Source organism: Chironomus tepperi, unplaced genomic scaffold (assembly GCF_022539635.2).
Source record: "Chironomus tepperi strain 1889 unplaced genomic scaffold, CSIRO-AGI_Ctep_v1 contig_93, whole genome shotgun sequence".
Lineage (NCBI taxonomy): Eukaryota > Metazoa > Arthropoda > Insecta > Diptera > Chironomidae > Chironomus > Chironomus tepperi.
In genome coordinates, this window is record NW_027226215.1 from 148,624 (window position 1) to 167,091 (window position 18,468).

The following is an 18,468-nucleotide window of genomic DNA, read 5'->3' on the forward strand; positions in this document are numbered from 1 at the left end:
AGGCGCCTAAAGCTGGCTCAATTGCTTGCTTCTCAATTACCAATACTAAGTATAATACTATCGCTATCAACAGCCTCTTTCTAAGAGTTCTTGACTCCGACTCACCTGAGAACCTGAGGAAGGACCTATTTGAATCTACCCTAAAGCCAGAGTCACTCTAGCCAAGTCCCGGATTCTCAGCCTTTTCTACTCCGTGTATCTTCCGGGTAAAGCTACTCAATTAATAATCAGATCTCAAGAGCTACAAGAACTCTATAACAACTCAATTCCCATGACTTCGTATTAAGTTCATGTTTTTCTCTCGATTATCTTGTTTCTATCATCCCTTTTATGTATCAGCATTCAATTAGGAACGTTAGGATGTTATGTTATACATGAAAGAGCTACTTTGTATCTCTGCATGTAGCAACAAGTTGTTAGCAGTTGTTTGAAGCACTGACTTCATTCCGTACTCTTCTTATATGTATTGTTGCTTGTGTAGCTAACGGATAATCATGTGAAAAAGCAACTAAGCTACGTAACATAAGAATAATTCCAATTTAATTTCATGACCTTGAAAAGGCTTTTTAAAAGTTCCAAAAATTCAATATTTATGTTTGGTAGCCAAAAAGTTCCATTAAATTTTTCTGAACTTCGGGCGATATTTTTGCGGTTCTTAAAATATTAGTTATGAAGTTAATTTAAGCTAATTAAATGAGTTACCGGAAACATTAGGAAAGTAAATAAATTAAATGTTGGGTGGAACTTTTAACTTTTTTTTTATTGAACTGCTTCCAATAGAAATTAGAAGTAAAAGTTCAATAAAGTTAATTTCCTGTTTTCCGCCAATTTATTTTTCGACGTAAATATGAGGATGCTATTTATGTATGCTTGAACAAATATGAAAATAAGGAATCTATGCTAATGAAAATATTAGGCTTCATATTTATGCTGCGTATAAATTTATAAGTGCGTATCAAGTGCGTAGCTTGTTTATGATTGGAGTTTGTTTCTATGAATTTTAATAAGGTCGATGATGAATAATAATTATGGCAGCTTCTAAGTCTATTTTTGGTACAATTGTATATTGAACGAGTAAATACACAGATTACTCAGATAGTTTAAATCAGTCTTCACGTTGTCCATAGGATAACTTTGCGTCTTAAAGCCGGGTTAAGGAGATATTTTTGAAACTTGGAATACAACAGGATTAAAATAGAAATAGATATTAAAAGGAAAACGGCGCCGATAAAAAACGGCGAGCGATAAAACAATAGCCGATAAAATCGATGAAATGGCCGATTCTCTCGGTCGCCGACATCGGCAATCACAACTCTGATTTCTAAGCTAGTGTTAGAAGTTGTGAAACTGATATGTATTTCAATAGTTCAGACCCGATTGACACATATTGGAATATTGACACCACAACAACGAGGCGGCACTATACTCAGAATCAACTTGGCAACCAAATTTGCCTTCTGGCTTAAGTGACTGCCACATGGTTCTAGGTATACTGCCACCTCGTCGAAGTGATAACACATTTCAATATGTATCGATCGAGAGAGTATCTGAAGCACTTAATGGATTGAATGGTAGAAGTCAATTTTCATAATGAATCTTGGAAATCTGTAGATCTTTTCACTGAATTATTTCATTCCTTTTAAGGAAGATACAGCCAATCACCATAATTTTTTATTACATTGACATTTCATCAATTTCATTACTTCAACCTTTCTTTTTCTAGATGATTACCAACCTATCTTCATTATCATACGTTAACTACCAACCTTGTCATTGTCTGTAAACAATATTACAGAAGTTTATTTCCTTTTTTGGAATGTGACGATAGTAAACAATCTCCAATCATTTCACACTCTTAATTTTGCGGCATTTACGGATTCACTGATAATTTACTGTCAATAAAGACTCAAAAGTGTCACACATTTGAATTTTTGGAATCAAAACAAAATTATTCAAATTTTTCTGTCCACAAAAAAGTGTTTTTGGATGTGATGAAATATTTCAATATCCAGACACATTGTTACAAGCTGTTAAAATATTCAACAACTTCAAATATCAACTTGTTTAATAATTACAAAATATATTTTAAGCATCGCATGAAAAAACTATTCCCTATTCGTGCTTAAAATGTAGCATTGACATTGAAAATTTCAAGAGCTGTGCAGCTTTCCACCTGTGAACTTCTCGTTAGCAACTAATTATAACACTGTTCTACATAGTTACGAATGCCGAGGCTTTAAAATAATCAACAAAAAATATCAAAAAATTCGATTTAATATCACTCAGCGATCACGACTTGTAGATATAATAACAAAGTTTTTAATTTCTTTCGCGGGTCGATCACATTTCTACGTATTTCAATATATTTTCGCATTGATGACAGAGTTGGTCATTTAGTTTATCGCGTTAGTCATTTTCTAGATAGAGCTGTCTTTAGACAATCCATACGCATGGCAATGAGTCCTCGTTCGTCCCAGCCAAGGAAGTAAGAAAGTAAGTCATTATCTAGACTTACTTACTTACTTCCTTGGCTAGGGGCGCACCAGGGCTCATTGTCAAGAATCAAGAATTGTGCAAATTTCTAGTTTTAGCTATGAATAGCCTGAAGTCTTACTATGACTCAGTGTAGCATCCATATGGCTACCAAGTTAAGTCGGCTTCCATTTGGTGTTAATGAAAAAGCTTTGACGGATCATTTAAATCTCCGTGGCGGAATCTTTTTCATTCATGTCGCTAGAATCTGCAATTGTTTCAAATATGAAGCAAAACCGGCAAATTATTAGATTTACCGATTAGATAAGATAATAGAATAAGAAGGCTTAGAGACTATCTAGAACAGATTTATCAGACACGCGTTAAAGACAGCTTAAAAGCTTTTATGAAATACTTATGCATTATTAAGGATTAGTTTCGCTAATATGGCTAATATGGCTAATATCCAGCCAGTAGTTAGAAGTACCTCTGACTGAGTCCCTGAGGCTAGTGACGTCCAACGAACTCTTAGAATAATAGAATAGAATAGTATTGCACTTGGTATCTTCTCAAGTAAAACCAGCGATAGATTTTCTACAGGTGACTACCTATGGAAGGTCATGAATCACAACTGATTGTAAGACCAGCATTTAAGTAAGGCGCATTGTGCCGATCGGCAACAATACTAAAAATTTTCACAACTCTGATTAAAATAGATAAAAATAAAAGAAATAAAATAAAATCTGGCAAGTGAATCAGTTTTTGATTTTCAAATAAAGTAAGTAGAACTTGATGCCAAATGTCGAATAATTTGTTCGTCATTTCTCACACTTTCCTCAAATGTGATATCGTAAATTAGAGTCGTGCTTAACTTGATCTTGGGGGAATTTTATTTTTATGAAATTTTTCTTTTATCAGAAGAGTCAAAGTCCTAAAAGATATGAACCTTTATTTTTTGTTTGTTGCTATGCTTTTGGTTTGATATTTAGATCCTGATTAGAGAGGAGATTGCACATTAAGAATAAATTGAATTTTCAGGTGGAGTGCAAAGCCCGATCAGCACAATTAGGAGTATCACATTTCCGTCGTAAAAAAGAATCGAAATCCGCTGCCACGTTCCAATACGACAACTTTGCGTCTTTCCGTCAATACCGCTCATTAAATCAACCACGACATCGGTGCCTTATCGAACAGATTGTGCTGTTCGGGAAATAGTTTGTAATAAATTATTGAAAGATGTCATAAACATTATTCTGTGAATTTACTTGAAAAGTGAGAGTATGTAGGAACAAAAGAAAAGATAATGTTACCTAAATAAACATCTTCAGCTGATTATGATCATGAAGATGCACGACACGTATATATAAATATTTATTTCTTCTCGTCACTGATTCTCTAGGTCAAGGATGGAACCTGTCATATTAAATCGAATATATGTAATTTCTCATGAGAGTTTAATGCTCCTTAGAGGTTGAAGCCGATTAAGACTCCTTAACATGCGAACACATGTATCATGATGAGTATTGATCCTGTTAGAGATTTGAAGGAATTCTTACTTAATTCAAACTTTTCGACTCTAATCGACTCGATTTTCCATTCAAAATCCAATCCAACTTCGTACTCTGATCTTGACGTCAGATCAGCTTGACCCGAAGTTTCCGCATATTCATCAAGTCAAATATGACGTTATGTTTACATTGCAGTAGAGATTATTCAGAATATGATAAGAATTTGCTGTTTACATTCAATTCCTTAATCTTTATCTTTTTTAAATCCAGCAATTTCGTATTGACTTTAGTCCATAATATTTTAAGATAAGCTTTATGGCAACGATAAACAAACTCAAAACAAAGCAGAATTAATGATCAGACCTTGAAATTGGGTTTTCCGGCCTCAACAAATTCTCGACTTCCCATCAGTCTCAGTTTCGGCATCGGAAACTCTTAGCCTTGAAACATCTAAGATTTTGTATGGAATGCGTCAAAAAATATGCAGAATTCATGTCAATTTAGAGCTCTGTTGCCAACAATTAATGTAAAATCATTTCAATGGAACTCTTTCATCCATTAATCCAAGAATCTTCTCATCATTTAAGTCCAATTAAAAATCAAGCTGTGTCAATCAAATATTAATACAGCTTTTGTTACTTAGACAACAATCACGTGTTTTTATAAACATCCTTTCTTTAGATGGATATAAAATCCATCCTTTCTCGTTCCCCGGATGTTTTACATTATATGCACTTTAGTCAGGACATGGACGACATGTGAGCAATTTAGAAATGTTATGATAGCAGAGATATAATTTGATTATTTAACATTGTATGGTCATGATTTTATTGAATGGAATGATAGGATATAATTTGATCAACAACATTGTTATGATCATCAATTGACGTAATTTTGAATATTGATTCAAGGTTTAGGGATTGAAAATTAGTTTTAAAGGCTCAACAGTGGAAAAATAATAAAAATTTTCTTTCTAAGAAAAAATGGTTAAAAAATTGGGGAATTAATTTGAGGGGAAGGGATTCCGAGCGACACAAGTCAAGAAGGCACCGACAGTGATCATCTATATGGCTGTCAAATAGAGGAAGCTTTCATTGGATTGATCGGCATTATTTCCATTCTAGGTAAGAAAATTGTGGACTTATTTGTATTTACCCTTAAATTTCCCCTGCATTCATTAAATTTACCCTTCTCGGATTCATTTAATGTCTAATCCAAATAAGCATGAACTACAAGCTACCCCAAGCGATACAATGGTTTAATTGGAAGCGACACAAAGATCTATATTGCAGCCACACGATGCTATAAATCTATTGAAAGAAGAAGGACTCTATATGGATTCCTTCACATACTATGTGTCGCTCGGGTATGAAGTATGAACAGTAGCTTCCTAATCTAGCTTCCACAAAATAGACTCCCTTCAATCCATCTTCATAAATTAATTCACAGAAAAAATTCCAACAATAACATGATTAATTATTTCGTAGTATCTTCACGTGATAAGGTTCGATAACAACATAGTATAAATGTCGAAATTATGACGATAATCCAACGCACTTGAACTTCGTATCAAATAAAAAATGCCATTTTTCTTCTTGTCGACAGCAATTTTTCATCAACACAAAAATTGTGTATTTTTTTTCCCTTTTTTTCTTATCAAAAATTAATTGAGTATATTTTATTTTTTACAATACAGTCGTGTGAGAATATTCACAGTCGATAGACATGCTTGAGTTTAGCAATAAGTAATATTGGGAGCGATAAGCTTTACGATAACGTCAATGCTCTCTGGTCAAAGATAAGCGTACGACACTCAATAATATTTTTTAGGAATAGAGTACAATATTTTGAATCATCCGATATTTACTCATTAATGATGGACTTGGACTTTGATTTTTTTATGCATTATTTGACTCGATTTTATGTGGAAGTCGAGTCTACATCTGGTTCACACAAGAATGAATCATGCCCTAAGGATGTGGAATCAAACTTGATAAGTACACAATTTGTGAATTGTCGAAGCTTGACTACTATTTGATGTCCGATTTACAAGTTATGTACATGATTGCCATAGGTCAGTGATGGACAACCTTTTATTTTCGCGGCACATCTTTTTAGTAAGCCTCGACCATAATCGCACACAAAATATAGTTCATGGCATTTTCTAAAAAATTCACTCTTATGTGCCACGGCACAAAGGTTGCCATCACTGTCATATGCATTCACGATTTCCCGGTCTTATCAAACTTGTGGAAACTTGACGTAATTTAAACACTTTATATAGGTTTGCCGAAGTCTCGGAATCAACAAATATTCGAGACCGAAGCCAAGATTGGAACCGGAACCAAGAACAAAAGGAATTGTTCTAAGTCTCGTTCGAGACAATTCTTGAGACCGAGACCAAGAAATCTTGATCTTGATCTTGGGAACCCTTACTCACATATCTAGTCAATCACTGATTTTCTAAGGATTTCTATGTTTATTAAGTTTAAATTTTGGATCCACTTTAAATTTGAGATTCACGTCCTACAAACTTGCAAGAACGGATACCCTATTTGTCACCCTATATCCATCACTAAACATGTACCGATCAAACAACTTCCTAAGCACAGTTGTAATACACATTCACAGATGTGTCCAAATATAATACATAAGATTTCACTGAATATACTTACTGACTATGTGGATCATGAAGCTGGCAAATACAACGTACCAACCCCAACCGCCATCAATATCAGGATGTTTAGGCCTCTCTGCCTCCTCACCATCCTTACGCTTTGCTGCCGGTGCATGTGTCATTTTGTCACTTTCAATAAACTAATTACTTCGTATGGATATACAATAATTTTCACCAGCAAATGCTTAATTAACAACTGAATTATTTACTTCTTATGCTGACTATCAGTGCCGAAAATCATAGAAGAACTGATGACTTTATAAATATAATAACAAAAAGTATTTTTTTTCTTATTTTGTTGATCACACTAACACTCACACCGATCGTAAATACCCCTCGAGATTAAGTTGTAAATAAAGGATGAATAGGCACAATAAGTAAGAAGATTATAAGGCAAAATAAGCATAAAACTGAGGAATAAAAACAAAAAAAAAATAAAAGGTTCTTGCGCTTGATTCTATCTAATATTCATCACTGATTTTTTGACTTTACTTGTGGATTTATTCCACATAGAATCACTTCTAGTGTCTTTTAAGTCTTGATATTGTTCCTTTATATCCTCCTTACACTTTACATAATTCTAAAAGTCTTTGTACAATTCATTAAACTTTTTTTGTTTCTGTTTCTGTTTTAAGTACACAAAGAACACAAGGTTTTTATATTTTAATTTAGTTCCTCGCCTATACGAACTGTTCCTCATGAAATTATAATTACAACTGAACGGAACGATTATCAATGAACAATTTTATTTCATTTTTCTTTTCGTTTCTCTTCGCACATTTTTCTTCTGTGCAATATTTTCTGTTCGTACTCAAATAATACACACATGTGCTGTACTGTTGAATGAGAGACACTAGTACGGTGAGAGAGTCAGAGAGAGACTCGATATCTTTCACTAGGTTATTTGTTGATAACGAAAAACTTATCTGCTAGCTCACAAAACGTCTCAATATTCAATTCAATTTCAGTCTCACATTTAGTCCTGCTGATCTTGACAGATTGATGATGATTTTCATATTTTATAGTCGAGTTAATGATCTGAAATGAAATTGACAATATTTGATAAGTTAATTAAATTTGTTGCTTTGAATTTTATTTTTAATTATTAAACAATCTTTTCATCTCCGTCAGTCGAGAGTCTGTAAAGTTTAGCGACTCTCTATGATTCATTAAATACAATATAATGTGTTTGATTGATTGATTGGAGATTGAGTGCATGATATAAATATTTACAAATTGATTCTATCTATTATCAATTAAAGGGGGCGTTTGAGAGTTATGAATTGATAGTTGGAAATCAAGTTGCTTGCCTAGCTTACTATTGTGCATTTTTGAAGTCGAATTTATTGTAAAATCTAGCAAAATGTTGCTCAAAAGTTCCTAGAAAGCACACGGCGTAGAAATGCACAAAAATTTGAGTTCAAGCCAGCGTGACTCTGACCTCCAGGCCTGATTCGATGAAATCCAGTCTCAGCCAACAGTTAAGGCAGTCTTAGACCGGAGTTTTTGGACAATTTCCACCTTTTGCCTTCTGGGATTGTTACTTAGAGATGCAAAGGAATGTTCTCCTCCCCAACGTAACTATTTGACATCATAGCAAAATATCCCACTCCCAAAAGCGTTACGCGAGTTCCGAACAGTACGTTACTGTCATAGTGACAGAATTGCAATTAATATTGCTAACTAGAGTATCGGAAGCGCCCGTGGCGTCCCATCTTCAGAATTTTCAGCTTCACATAGCTTCATGTGGCATCACATTACACCCACATTCCCCCTGATACCCATCAATTTTCGGCTTCACATGGCTTCCGTTCTTGTATCAGCAAAGGAATTGGGTGTTTATAATATTGGTAATTATCAAGTGATATCCAGCGATAAAGCCATCTTCAAACTCAGGAAGACCTTCAATTACAATTAATTTCGGTACCTTCGATTACCGAACAGCCAAAGAAATATGCAAAGTTACTAACAGCAATACATTATACCCGAATAGACCCCATTGATTCTTACAGGAGCTCGGAAGCAAAATACGACATTTATAGTTAGCTATTACGGTCTTGTTTACGCTCATAAATGCTGATTTCGCATTATGTCATTTGACTGAAGACTGATTAAATTACATTGAAGATTTTGTAAGGCAGAAATATTTCAATATCAATGAATTTACGCGACAATTTGAAAATTTTATGTAAATAAAATTGGAATTGAATGCTTTTTGGGGCTTGTTTGTTAAGATTTTGAATTTGTAAGGTAAATATGCTGTACATAATATTGATGATTGAATGTTTTGATCAACATGGCATCGCATGTAAATAGGATATTGAGTGCTGTAACATAAATGAAAGGTTGAGCTAGGATGAAAGCCTGATTGACAATGTCAGCGTACTTTCATGTCAATTTGGATGTTTTGCTGTCAACAAAGTTACGCGGATGTATTCTGGCTGCTCAGGATTATTTATTAAACCTTTAATAATTAAATCATCAACCAGATCACTAAAACTAAAGATGACACAATTTTAAAGCGTTCAGGAATGTAATGACAAATTAATTGTGAAATAGTGACAAATTTGAAGGTTAAGGTTATCAGTCATTACTTAGAAGTAAATTCAATATTACGGCTTAGAATTCTTATCATGTCTAAAATTCCTAAAACATTTTTGTAAGTTTTCAAATTTTTTTAGACCCTCCTCGAATTATACAGTTTGAATACAGTAATAGGAGTAATAAGTGTTCTTAATTAATCAAATTTATTAGGCCGATCCCATCAAATTCATCGAAACATGTCAGTCAACTGTAGGTGACATGAACAAAGCATTTTGAAAATATTGATGGGACAATTCTTAAATATTGCATGTCAATCTAAAACCAAAATTGAGTCTTTGATATACAGAAACCTCTTAGGAACCTATAGGCCGTCGCGTTAACAGTAACATGCAAAATTGTCCTGTCGGCATCGTGATGGCTGATTTTGACCAAATTATACATTTCGCTCTGAATGGATTATTACCATCTAATGATTGCAAAGCACAAAAGCAGCAAGTTATGAGGAAGCAATATAAGAATTATTCAGTTTTGTTAAACAAGAAAAGTCATGGAATTTTTCATAAAATTAGATTCATTCCTCAAAATTCATCAAAATCATTCACTTTCGTTTGCTGGAAGCAAAGAAAATTCTTTTCATTCCTCGGTAATGAATTTCCTCAAATTCATAAAGTAAAAATTTCTCATTTCTCAATTTTAATAAAATAACAAGCGGGAAAGATTTTTTTTTCTTGTTCTTCTCAAGTTCATTGAATAATGAACAATGAAAACAAACACTTTAATGCAGAAAGTAAAAGAATAACTTGATATTTAATTCATGTTTCTGCTTGGATGTGTATCGTTTGCTTGATAAAGAGTGCAAGAAGTTTGACTGCAAAGTCTAGTTTAAGAAGACTTTAAGGATTTTCTCGGAATTTTCCGACAAAATTCAAATTATTCACGAATGGACAAAAATGGACAAAAATACGTTATAAGAAGTTATAGAAAGCTGTCGATAGAGACAGCATTACATTTGGTATTGACAATTGGCAGGCGAAAGCCGGTGATAGAATCAGTTATATACGACATCTGAGAGAGGCCATGGTTCACAGTTGATCTTTACGGCCAGCGAAGATAGTAATCAAGTAGTTAGTAGTAATCAAGTAGTTGGCAAGTTCATGTCTGATTTTGTTACACGGACGACATAACACTCAATTCAACAGTCATTTGAAAGCCACATAGAGTTTGGAATCCATTATGAACCCAAATGAACTCCATGGACTTTGTCTCCTTTGTGTCACTAGTGATAACTTGCGAAGTCTTTAACTTTTTGAAACATTTGAGCTAGAATTGGAAACCGACTTAATATTTCTATATTTTGCAAGGTCAAGTCATGTCAGGTTCATTTCTTGAACAGCATAAGACGGTTAATCGATCAAAAATCTAGTACCAGACCGGCATGGCAGATCCAGAACCAAGCAAGAAGCACACCTATTTAATGCCGGATTTTGTATTAATCATGAAATTCGTGCTAACTTAGAACTTTATTCCAAACACAACACCAAACAAGCATGAAAAGGCAGACCCACCACATCAACCACAATTTCATCACACATCAGCCTACGTGCTTCAGTTCTCCTTGTTTCCCTCATTCCACTCGCATATTCTAGAATTCTCATTTAAAAATAATTTTGTATTCTTTTAAGTATTTAAGAATTTTCAAGTCAAACATTTGTCATAAAATTTGCTTTTTTCGTATCTCTTCTTCCACTTATGAACTCATATTTCATTTTGGAATATACAAAATAAAGTCATGCCAATTATCACGTTTACTATAATTTCCTAGAAATTGTTTCCTTTCTGTCATTTGTTATGAGTTTAATGATAAAGTTTTATGTTTTAAATAAAAGCAAATTTATACTTTTTGAAGAGGAAGTTCCTTCTCAAATGGAACTGATCTGAGTGACGTGAAGGCATTGTCATAATGCAGTTGATCTCTTGGATTAGTTTGATTCATTTAATTAAGTAAGTATTGTTAATTATAAAACTATTAAATGCTTAGACTGACAGTCTGTTTAATTTTTAGAGTGCTTTCCTCAATTTTCGTCACAATTTACGTTTTGTTTTGTGGGAAGTTTGATGATTTCTAAATAGATTTTCTCCATTTCTCATGAAATGACTGAGCAGCTGATTCATTAACTTCTCTCAAAAAATAGGTCTGAATAAACAAACTTTTTAAATTTTCCTGCTGCTCTTCTGGGATAAAATTTCAAACTTCCTACTCTAGAAACTTAATTTATGAACCAATCGGCATACATTGCAGTGCTGTCCACATGTATGCAAATCAGACCAAATATTTGGATCAGGATCTTCCATTTCTCTCTATCCCGAGCGACAAAAAGAAGGCTCCGCAACAACCATATGGCTGCTAAAAAGAAACAATGTCCATTTGGTGCCAAGAAAAGAACTTTGGTGAAGGCTTCATACACAGCTTCGTTGCCAAGCCTTCTTCAATTATGTCCCTCTAGTTAGGAACCTTTTGAATGTCACTGTCTAGGGAAAATCGTCTGGTTTCTAACTATTATGTCCAATTGGCTACCATGTGGTAGTGCCTAACTTGTGTACCGCGGCATGGCGATTTCAGACATGAATAGAAAATGTTTCAAAGAAGGGTAAATTTTTAAATCTATTGCCAATTTCTTGAGTTTCATGACTACAGAAGATCTTTATAGCAATAAAACCAATGTTGAGCAGATATACAGGTATACATTAGTTTACCATAGCTCAAAAAGGTTCCGCACCATTGTTTTAAAGCGACAGCATTGTACCAGAAACTAGTGTCTTAACAACTACAGCCTAACGATCAAGTCACCTCCATATTCCATTACAGAGGCCATTGACATCAATTAATCTGTATATTCAGCAAAATTTATTACCGCACGGCTCTCAAGTAAAAATTTTCATTTTCATTATTTATAAGAAATAAACAGACATAAAAAATATCCGCGTAACTTCAAATATCCCATGAGAGAGAGGATTTTCTCTCGTATTTAAACAGCTGATCTGAAAATCATCATCTTTCTCCTTGAAAAACGTTGTTTAAAATATTGAATTTGAGTACAGAGAATTTGCAAAGTTTACAGTTTAAATATTCAACGTTCATTAATGCTGACTAAGCAAGTCAGAATAGAAATTGAAGGCATTTAACCTTAAATATGATTATGAAATCTGATGTTTAAGGTTTAACAAAGCACATATCCGATTTTGGTTTGCCTTTAGATAAGATTAAACGATAAGGACATGTTTGCTAACCTTTTTAGATGCTTTATGACTTTGCATCAGTAAAAATATCCTAGATTAGATAGCATCAAGGTGGAAATCAGATTACAGATAATAAACGTCATTAAAGATGTTTATTCCTACAGAGTGTAAATACATCCATGCACCTTGCGTTGCTATCTTTTTAATCCGATTATATTTTATTACTCCCACTCACTGTCTCAAGATCGACAAATTGAGTATTATTTATATAGACTTGTGGAATAACTTGCAGTTTAATTTATTAAAATAATAATTATCGAGTTTTATTGAATCTACAGGTAGTGGAATTGAGTAGATAAGCTTCACACTTAAGATTGTTATGTTGCATATTTATGGGGATAGTCACGCATATTGAGCTTAGGAACATTATTATGAAAAAGATTATTCTTAATAATGTATAAATAGTAAATGCTTTATTTAATATTTAAAATAACAAAAATGTAATTTCACGATAAACTTTTCTCTACAGATAACTTTTCGATAATAATAATATGTTTGCTATGATCATTATATTCAACACTCCTCCTTAATATTAACATGGTTCTTGTTAATATTACTATTTTAATCCACAGTCTGAGGTGAATTTCTTCAATTTAATAGATCCCAGCGGTTTAGTCATCATATCAGCAATATTGGCATCAGTGCTGCAATACTTCAGCTCAATTTCTCCTAAATCGACCAACTGCTTCACATAATGATATTTGGTATCAATGTGTTTACTTCTATTACTAAACTTCTGATTGGATATCAACTTCATACTGCTTTGGCTATCGGTGTGCAAAGTCACTTTATCTGGAATGACAAATTCAAAAAAGAATGCGTTAGCATTTTTACCCACTTTACCTCCTTGCAACTTTCTGAAAGTGCAATATATTCAGCCTCCATTGATGATAATGCAACAATGTCTTGTTTTCTGCTCGACCATGAAACTGTTCCACCATTAATTTGACATATGAAGCCGCTTGTTGATTTACGGTCTACAGAATCTTCAGCCCAACTAGCATCCGAATAAACTTCCAGATTTCCAACTTCGTTCTTGTCACTCAGCTTCAAACTCAAATTCTTTGTTCCATTAAGATACCGAATTATTCTTCTTACTTCAATCAAATCGGTCTTTGTTGGTTTTGAAATCTTTTGACTTAAAATTCCAACAGAAGCAGCTATATCCGGTCTCGTATTCGTACTAATGTACAATAATTTCCCAATGAGTTTTCTGTACTCATTATTCGATTCTAAATGGTTCTCATCATGATGCCTAAAGTATCCAGTCATTAAAGGATACTTTGAAACTTTTCCATCATTTAATCCTGCTTCTTCAACAACCTTTTCGATATAATGTCTTTGACTTATATGAAAATTTCCGTCTTCATCACGCTTTACATCAATTCCAAGAAAATGCTTCACATTACCCATATCTTTAACTTCAAACAATTTTCCAATATGATCCTTGAAATTTTCTATCAATTCCGGATTATTTGAAGCAACCAGAATGTCATCAACATGAACAATCATATAGCACACATCAGTTCCTCTCTTCATGCTATACAGGCATTTGTCAACCTCACTTTGACTAAATCCAAAGCTAATCACCGCTTCATTATACACTTTATTCCAAGCTCTTGCTGCCTGCTTTAGTCCATACAAACTTTTTCTTAATTTGCATACTTGATTTCCTTTTCAAATCCAGGGGCTGTCTCATATAAATCTCCTCCTCAATATCACCATTCAAAAATGCCGTCTTTATATCAAATTGCTTTACATCATAATTATTAACACCTGCAACTGACATCAATATTCTAAAAGTTGCCGATCTTGCTACTGGAGCGAACACTTCATCATAATCTTCTCCATACTTCTGCGAAAAACCTTGAGCAACTAATCTTGCTTTATAAGAGCAAACCTTGCCATTCTCATCATGCTTAAGTTTGTAAACCCATTTACAGCCAATTGCTCGTTTATTTGAAGGTAGCTTGACAAGATCCCATGTTTTATTATGATTAATTGATTTAATCTCTTCTTCCATAGCCATCTTCCATTTATTAGCATCAGAACAACTCACAGCCTGTTTAAATGTCTTAGGCTCAAAATCAACTTTTGAAGTATATGCCACAAAATCACCAAACCGTTCTGGCTTTTGACCTTTATTTCCTCTACTTGACACTCTTATCTGATCATGTTCTTCGTGCTCCTCCTGAATCTGATCACCTTGTACATTTATTGAATTCTCATTAATTCTTTGATCTTGACTTGAATCATCTTCAAAAATTTCATGTTCATCATCTTGTTCAATATTCTCATCATAAGCGTCTTCGCTTTCAACATTTTCATTTTCCTCATCTTCAGCATCATAAAACAAATCAGAATCATTGTGATTTCTAATCACATTAGGTCTTCGAGTCTCTCTATCAGAATCAGATGAATACGGGAACAACACAAAATCACCACTATTATTTTCTTTGTCACAATGCGAAATCTGGTTCACCTTCATAAACTTCTCTTTTAGAAACACAACATCACGCGACACAACAATTTTTCGAAGATTCACATTTGCAAGTCGATACCCTTTAGACCAACCGTCATAACCCACAAAAGCAAGTTTCTCAGCCTTATGATCTAACTTCTTTCTCTTCTGATAAGGAATCATCATATAAGCGGAAACTCCAAATTCTTTGAAATTTGAAAAATCTGTCTTTTTGTTGAAAAATTTCTCAAAAGGAGTTTTAAGATCACCTTTGCTCAAAACACGATTCAGCGTAAAATTAGCACTCATTATTGCTTCATCCCAGTACTCTCTTGGCATACCCGACTCAGTAAGCATCGTTCTACATGCTTCTACCAATGTCCTATTCTTTCTCTCAGAAATACCGTTTTGCTCCGGTGAGTAGGCTACAGTACACTGAAACCTAATGCCTTCTCTACGTAAGTAACTCTGAACTACCTCACTTAAATACTCAGTTCCTCGATCTGTCCGGAACAGTTTCACTTTCTTATCGAACGTATTTTTCAACAGTTCCAAATACTCAATGACTTTTGATTGTACTTCGCTCTTTGCTTTCAAAAGATATACTGCACAAAATTTCGAATGGACATCTGTAAACGTTACAAAATAACGATATCCGCCAATTGACGTAATTGGCATTGGGCCACAAATATCACTGACTATACAATCAAGTGTATTTTCTACAGGCGTTGCCTTTTTTGGAAACGGGTTACGAGAGATTTTCTCAACAATACATGATTCGCACGTATCAGTGCAATCACAATCAATAATTTTCAACCCTATGTCCTTCATCGCAAGTATATCATGCAAATTTCTATGAGCAAGTTTTCGATGCCATTCATGTACACAGCATCTATCCACTCTGTTATTAATTAAATATGTCCTCTCAGCTTTAGCCTTCACAATATACATATCGCCTGATTTCTCAGCAATCTGCAAATGATCAAGACCTTCTTTTCCGAGAAAGCAACCGGATGGGGTAAAAATAGTTTTATAACCCCTGCTGCAGAGTTTTGACACAGAGATCAAATTACTGTCAATGCATGGCACCAGAAGTACATCAGTCAGATTTACAGAAAAGCTTTCATTCCCTACAAACACATTCAAATTAATATCCCCTTTTCCAATGTACTCGACCTTCTCACCATTAGCTACAGTTACATTTCCATGAAAATTTTCATCTAATCTACTAAAGAAGGACTTACTGTAGGTCATGTGAGACGAAGCTCCGGAGTCAATGTACCACATAAGATCCTTAGGATCAAAACAACCCTGGTGCTTTCCTCTGAATTTCGCCATCTGAGCACTTTCATCTCTATGTTCTCCTTCTGCTCTATGATTCAACATTGGACAGTTCCGCTTAATGTGTCCTCTTTTCTTACATTCAAAGCACTTAGTGTTAGAATAAGGTTCAGTCAACATTATACTGTCTTCATAAGTAGCTTTACACTGCTTTTGTGATTTATCACTTCGTCTTTCCCATTCATTAATAAGTTTCAGTTTGACATTATGCACAGTGAGCTCTTTTTCCTTCCATGATTCCAAGCCGGTTACCAAATTATCATATTCTGCATTTAAACTTGAGAGAATTGCACTAACAATCAAAGCATCATCCAATTTGTCACCACAATCCTTGATATTCTGTGCTATTCCAAGGATGCTTTGCAAATGATTTTGCATATTTCCACCAATCTGTAACTCAGTCTTGAACAACTTCTTATACAGTCTCATCTTATGCCCAACTGATTCATTATGATGAAAATTCTTCAAAGCAATCCACGCTTCTCTACCATCTTTTGCATCTGCAATATGCACTAATTGATCGTCTTCAACCATCAATGAAATATACGCCAATGCCTTCAAACTTCTTGCTGCATCCTCTGGCTTCACGCTTCTTGAACTGATGACATCCCATAGATCCTCCTTGATCAAAATCATCTTCATTCGAAACGCCCAAACACGATAATTTCCACAGCTCAGTCGATCACACATTGCGTATCCTTTTTCTTCAAAATTCATAGCGATAAGGCCCATAACCTCTTAATAATGTATAAATAGTAAATGCTTTATTTAATATTTAAAATAACAAAAATGTAATTTCACGATAAACTTTTCTCTACAGATAACTTTTCGATAATAATAATATGTTTTCTATGATCATAATATTCAACAATTATGAAGGCAGTTATCTAGTGTAAGTGAATTTATGGAAGAGTTGAACCTGTATCCATGCATTTCTTGTATCCCGAGGGACGCAGATGAAGAAGTCTCCGCAGTATACATAGCATCTAAGGCTCTGTATAAAATGCTTACATGTCCTGTAGCGCTATATAGATCAGATCATAGAATTTGACATTTGCAGATGAGTATGACATGTTGTTAGAAGACCACCGTAAGCTATATTCAACTAGGTCTGTAAATCAAATGTTGTTGAACATTAGGTAAGCTCACGAACTCATTAAGAGTATCGGTAGTTGACAGATGGTAGCCAGTGATATAGGCAGCTTTAAAAGTCATCTAAGGAATATCATATATTGTAATTTATCTTTACGATAAACGAAGTAAGTAAGTGCCTTATTGAGTCGGCATCCATTAGGTTGTCAAAAAGTCAGCTTAAGAAGGAACATTTTCATTTGTATGGCTCGGGATATGCTCACTCAAATTTTAAATGTCGCCCAAAAGATCTCAAAACTCAAAGACAAGCAATTTGTTTTCAAAAGTACCAAAAAGATTTATGCTATTTAAACAAAATTCACTTCCAAGTAGTATAAAATGCACACAAACAACAGTAATGGATGAGAATTATAAAAAAATATTCAAAATCACGTCGAGGCACCAAATTTATTTGTTTTGCAGACTTCTTCAAATTTCATGCTTAATTTGAAATCAAATTTCATAAATTACAAGATTATTAGACCTTAATAGGTCTCATGTTTCATTAGCTTCTAGAATATTTCGGAATATTGATGCTCACTTGAAATTAGTTCTGTATGTTTTTTGAGAAATTTATTAAACATAAATAATGACTTCTAGTTGTTTATTATTCAGTTTGTTGGCAATGATCTAGAAAAATATGTCTTGGATGATTTTCAGACAGTAAATTTGCTTGACCGATCGGCACACGTTAAAATCGTCGGAGGTTCGTAAGTAAAGCCGCATCAAAGATAACACCGTACATGATGTTCAGAAGTGAATATTGATGCTTGATAATATGAAACTATTTTTCAATACAGTGATAATTACTAGTTTAATTAACATATGTGGATATACGATATTATTTTTACAGACAAGTTAGCATATTAGCATATAAATTAGACTTGTGTTTTTCAATGTTTTTGATTAAAAGTTATATTTAAAACTTTAAATAACCATACTCAACCGTATAATCGAAAATGAATTTAGTTCAGCTAAGGATGATGGCTTTGAGTCTTATACAAGGTTAAATGCGTGTGATACAATGTGATACAAGA

General features: G+C 33.9%; 2 protein-coding genes across 2 annotated transcripts in view; both read right to left on the reverse strand.

Annotated features, from left to right (window-relative positions):
* Mct1 (Monocarboxylate transporter 1) overlaps positions 1-18,468 on the reverse strand; it is a 42,899-nt gene that overhangs the window by 14,018 nt on the left and 10,413 nt on the right. Inside the window, exon 2 of the mRNA XM_070635672.1 lies at positions 6,656-7,695. Coding sequence (XP_070491773.1) covers positions 6,656-6,779 — 124 coding nt within the window. The 5' untranslated portion in view covers positions 6,780-7,695. The remainder of the gene's footprint in view (positions 1-6,655; positions 7,696-18,468) is intronic.
* On the reverse strand, positions 13,282-14,037 carry LOC139086901 (uncharacterized). Its single transcript, XM_070635536.1, has 2 exons — positions 13,342-14,037; positions 13,282-13,290 (listed from the first exon to the last, which is right to left on the reverse strand). The coding sequence occupies exons 1-2, from the start codon at positions 14,035-14,037 to the stop codon at positions 13,282-13,284; spliced, it is 705 nt and encodes a 234-aa protein (XP_070491637.1).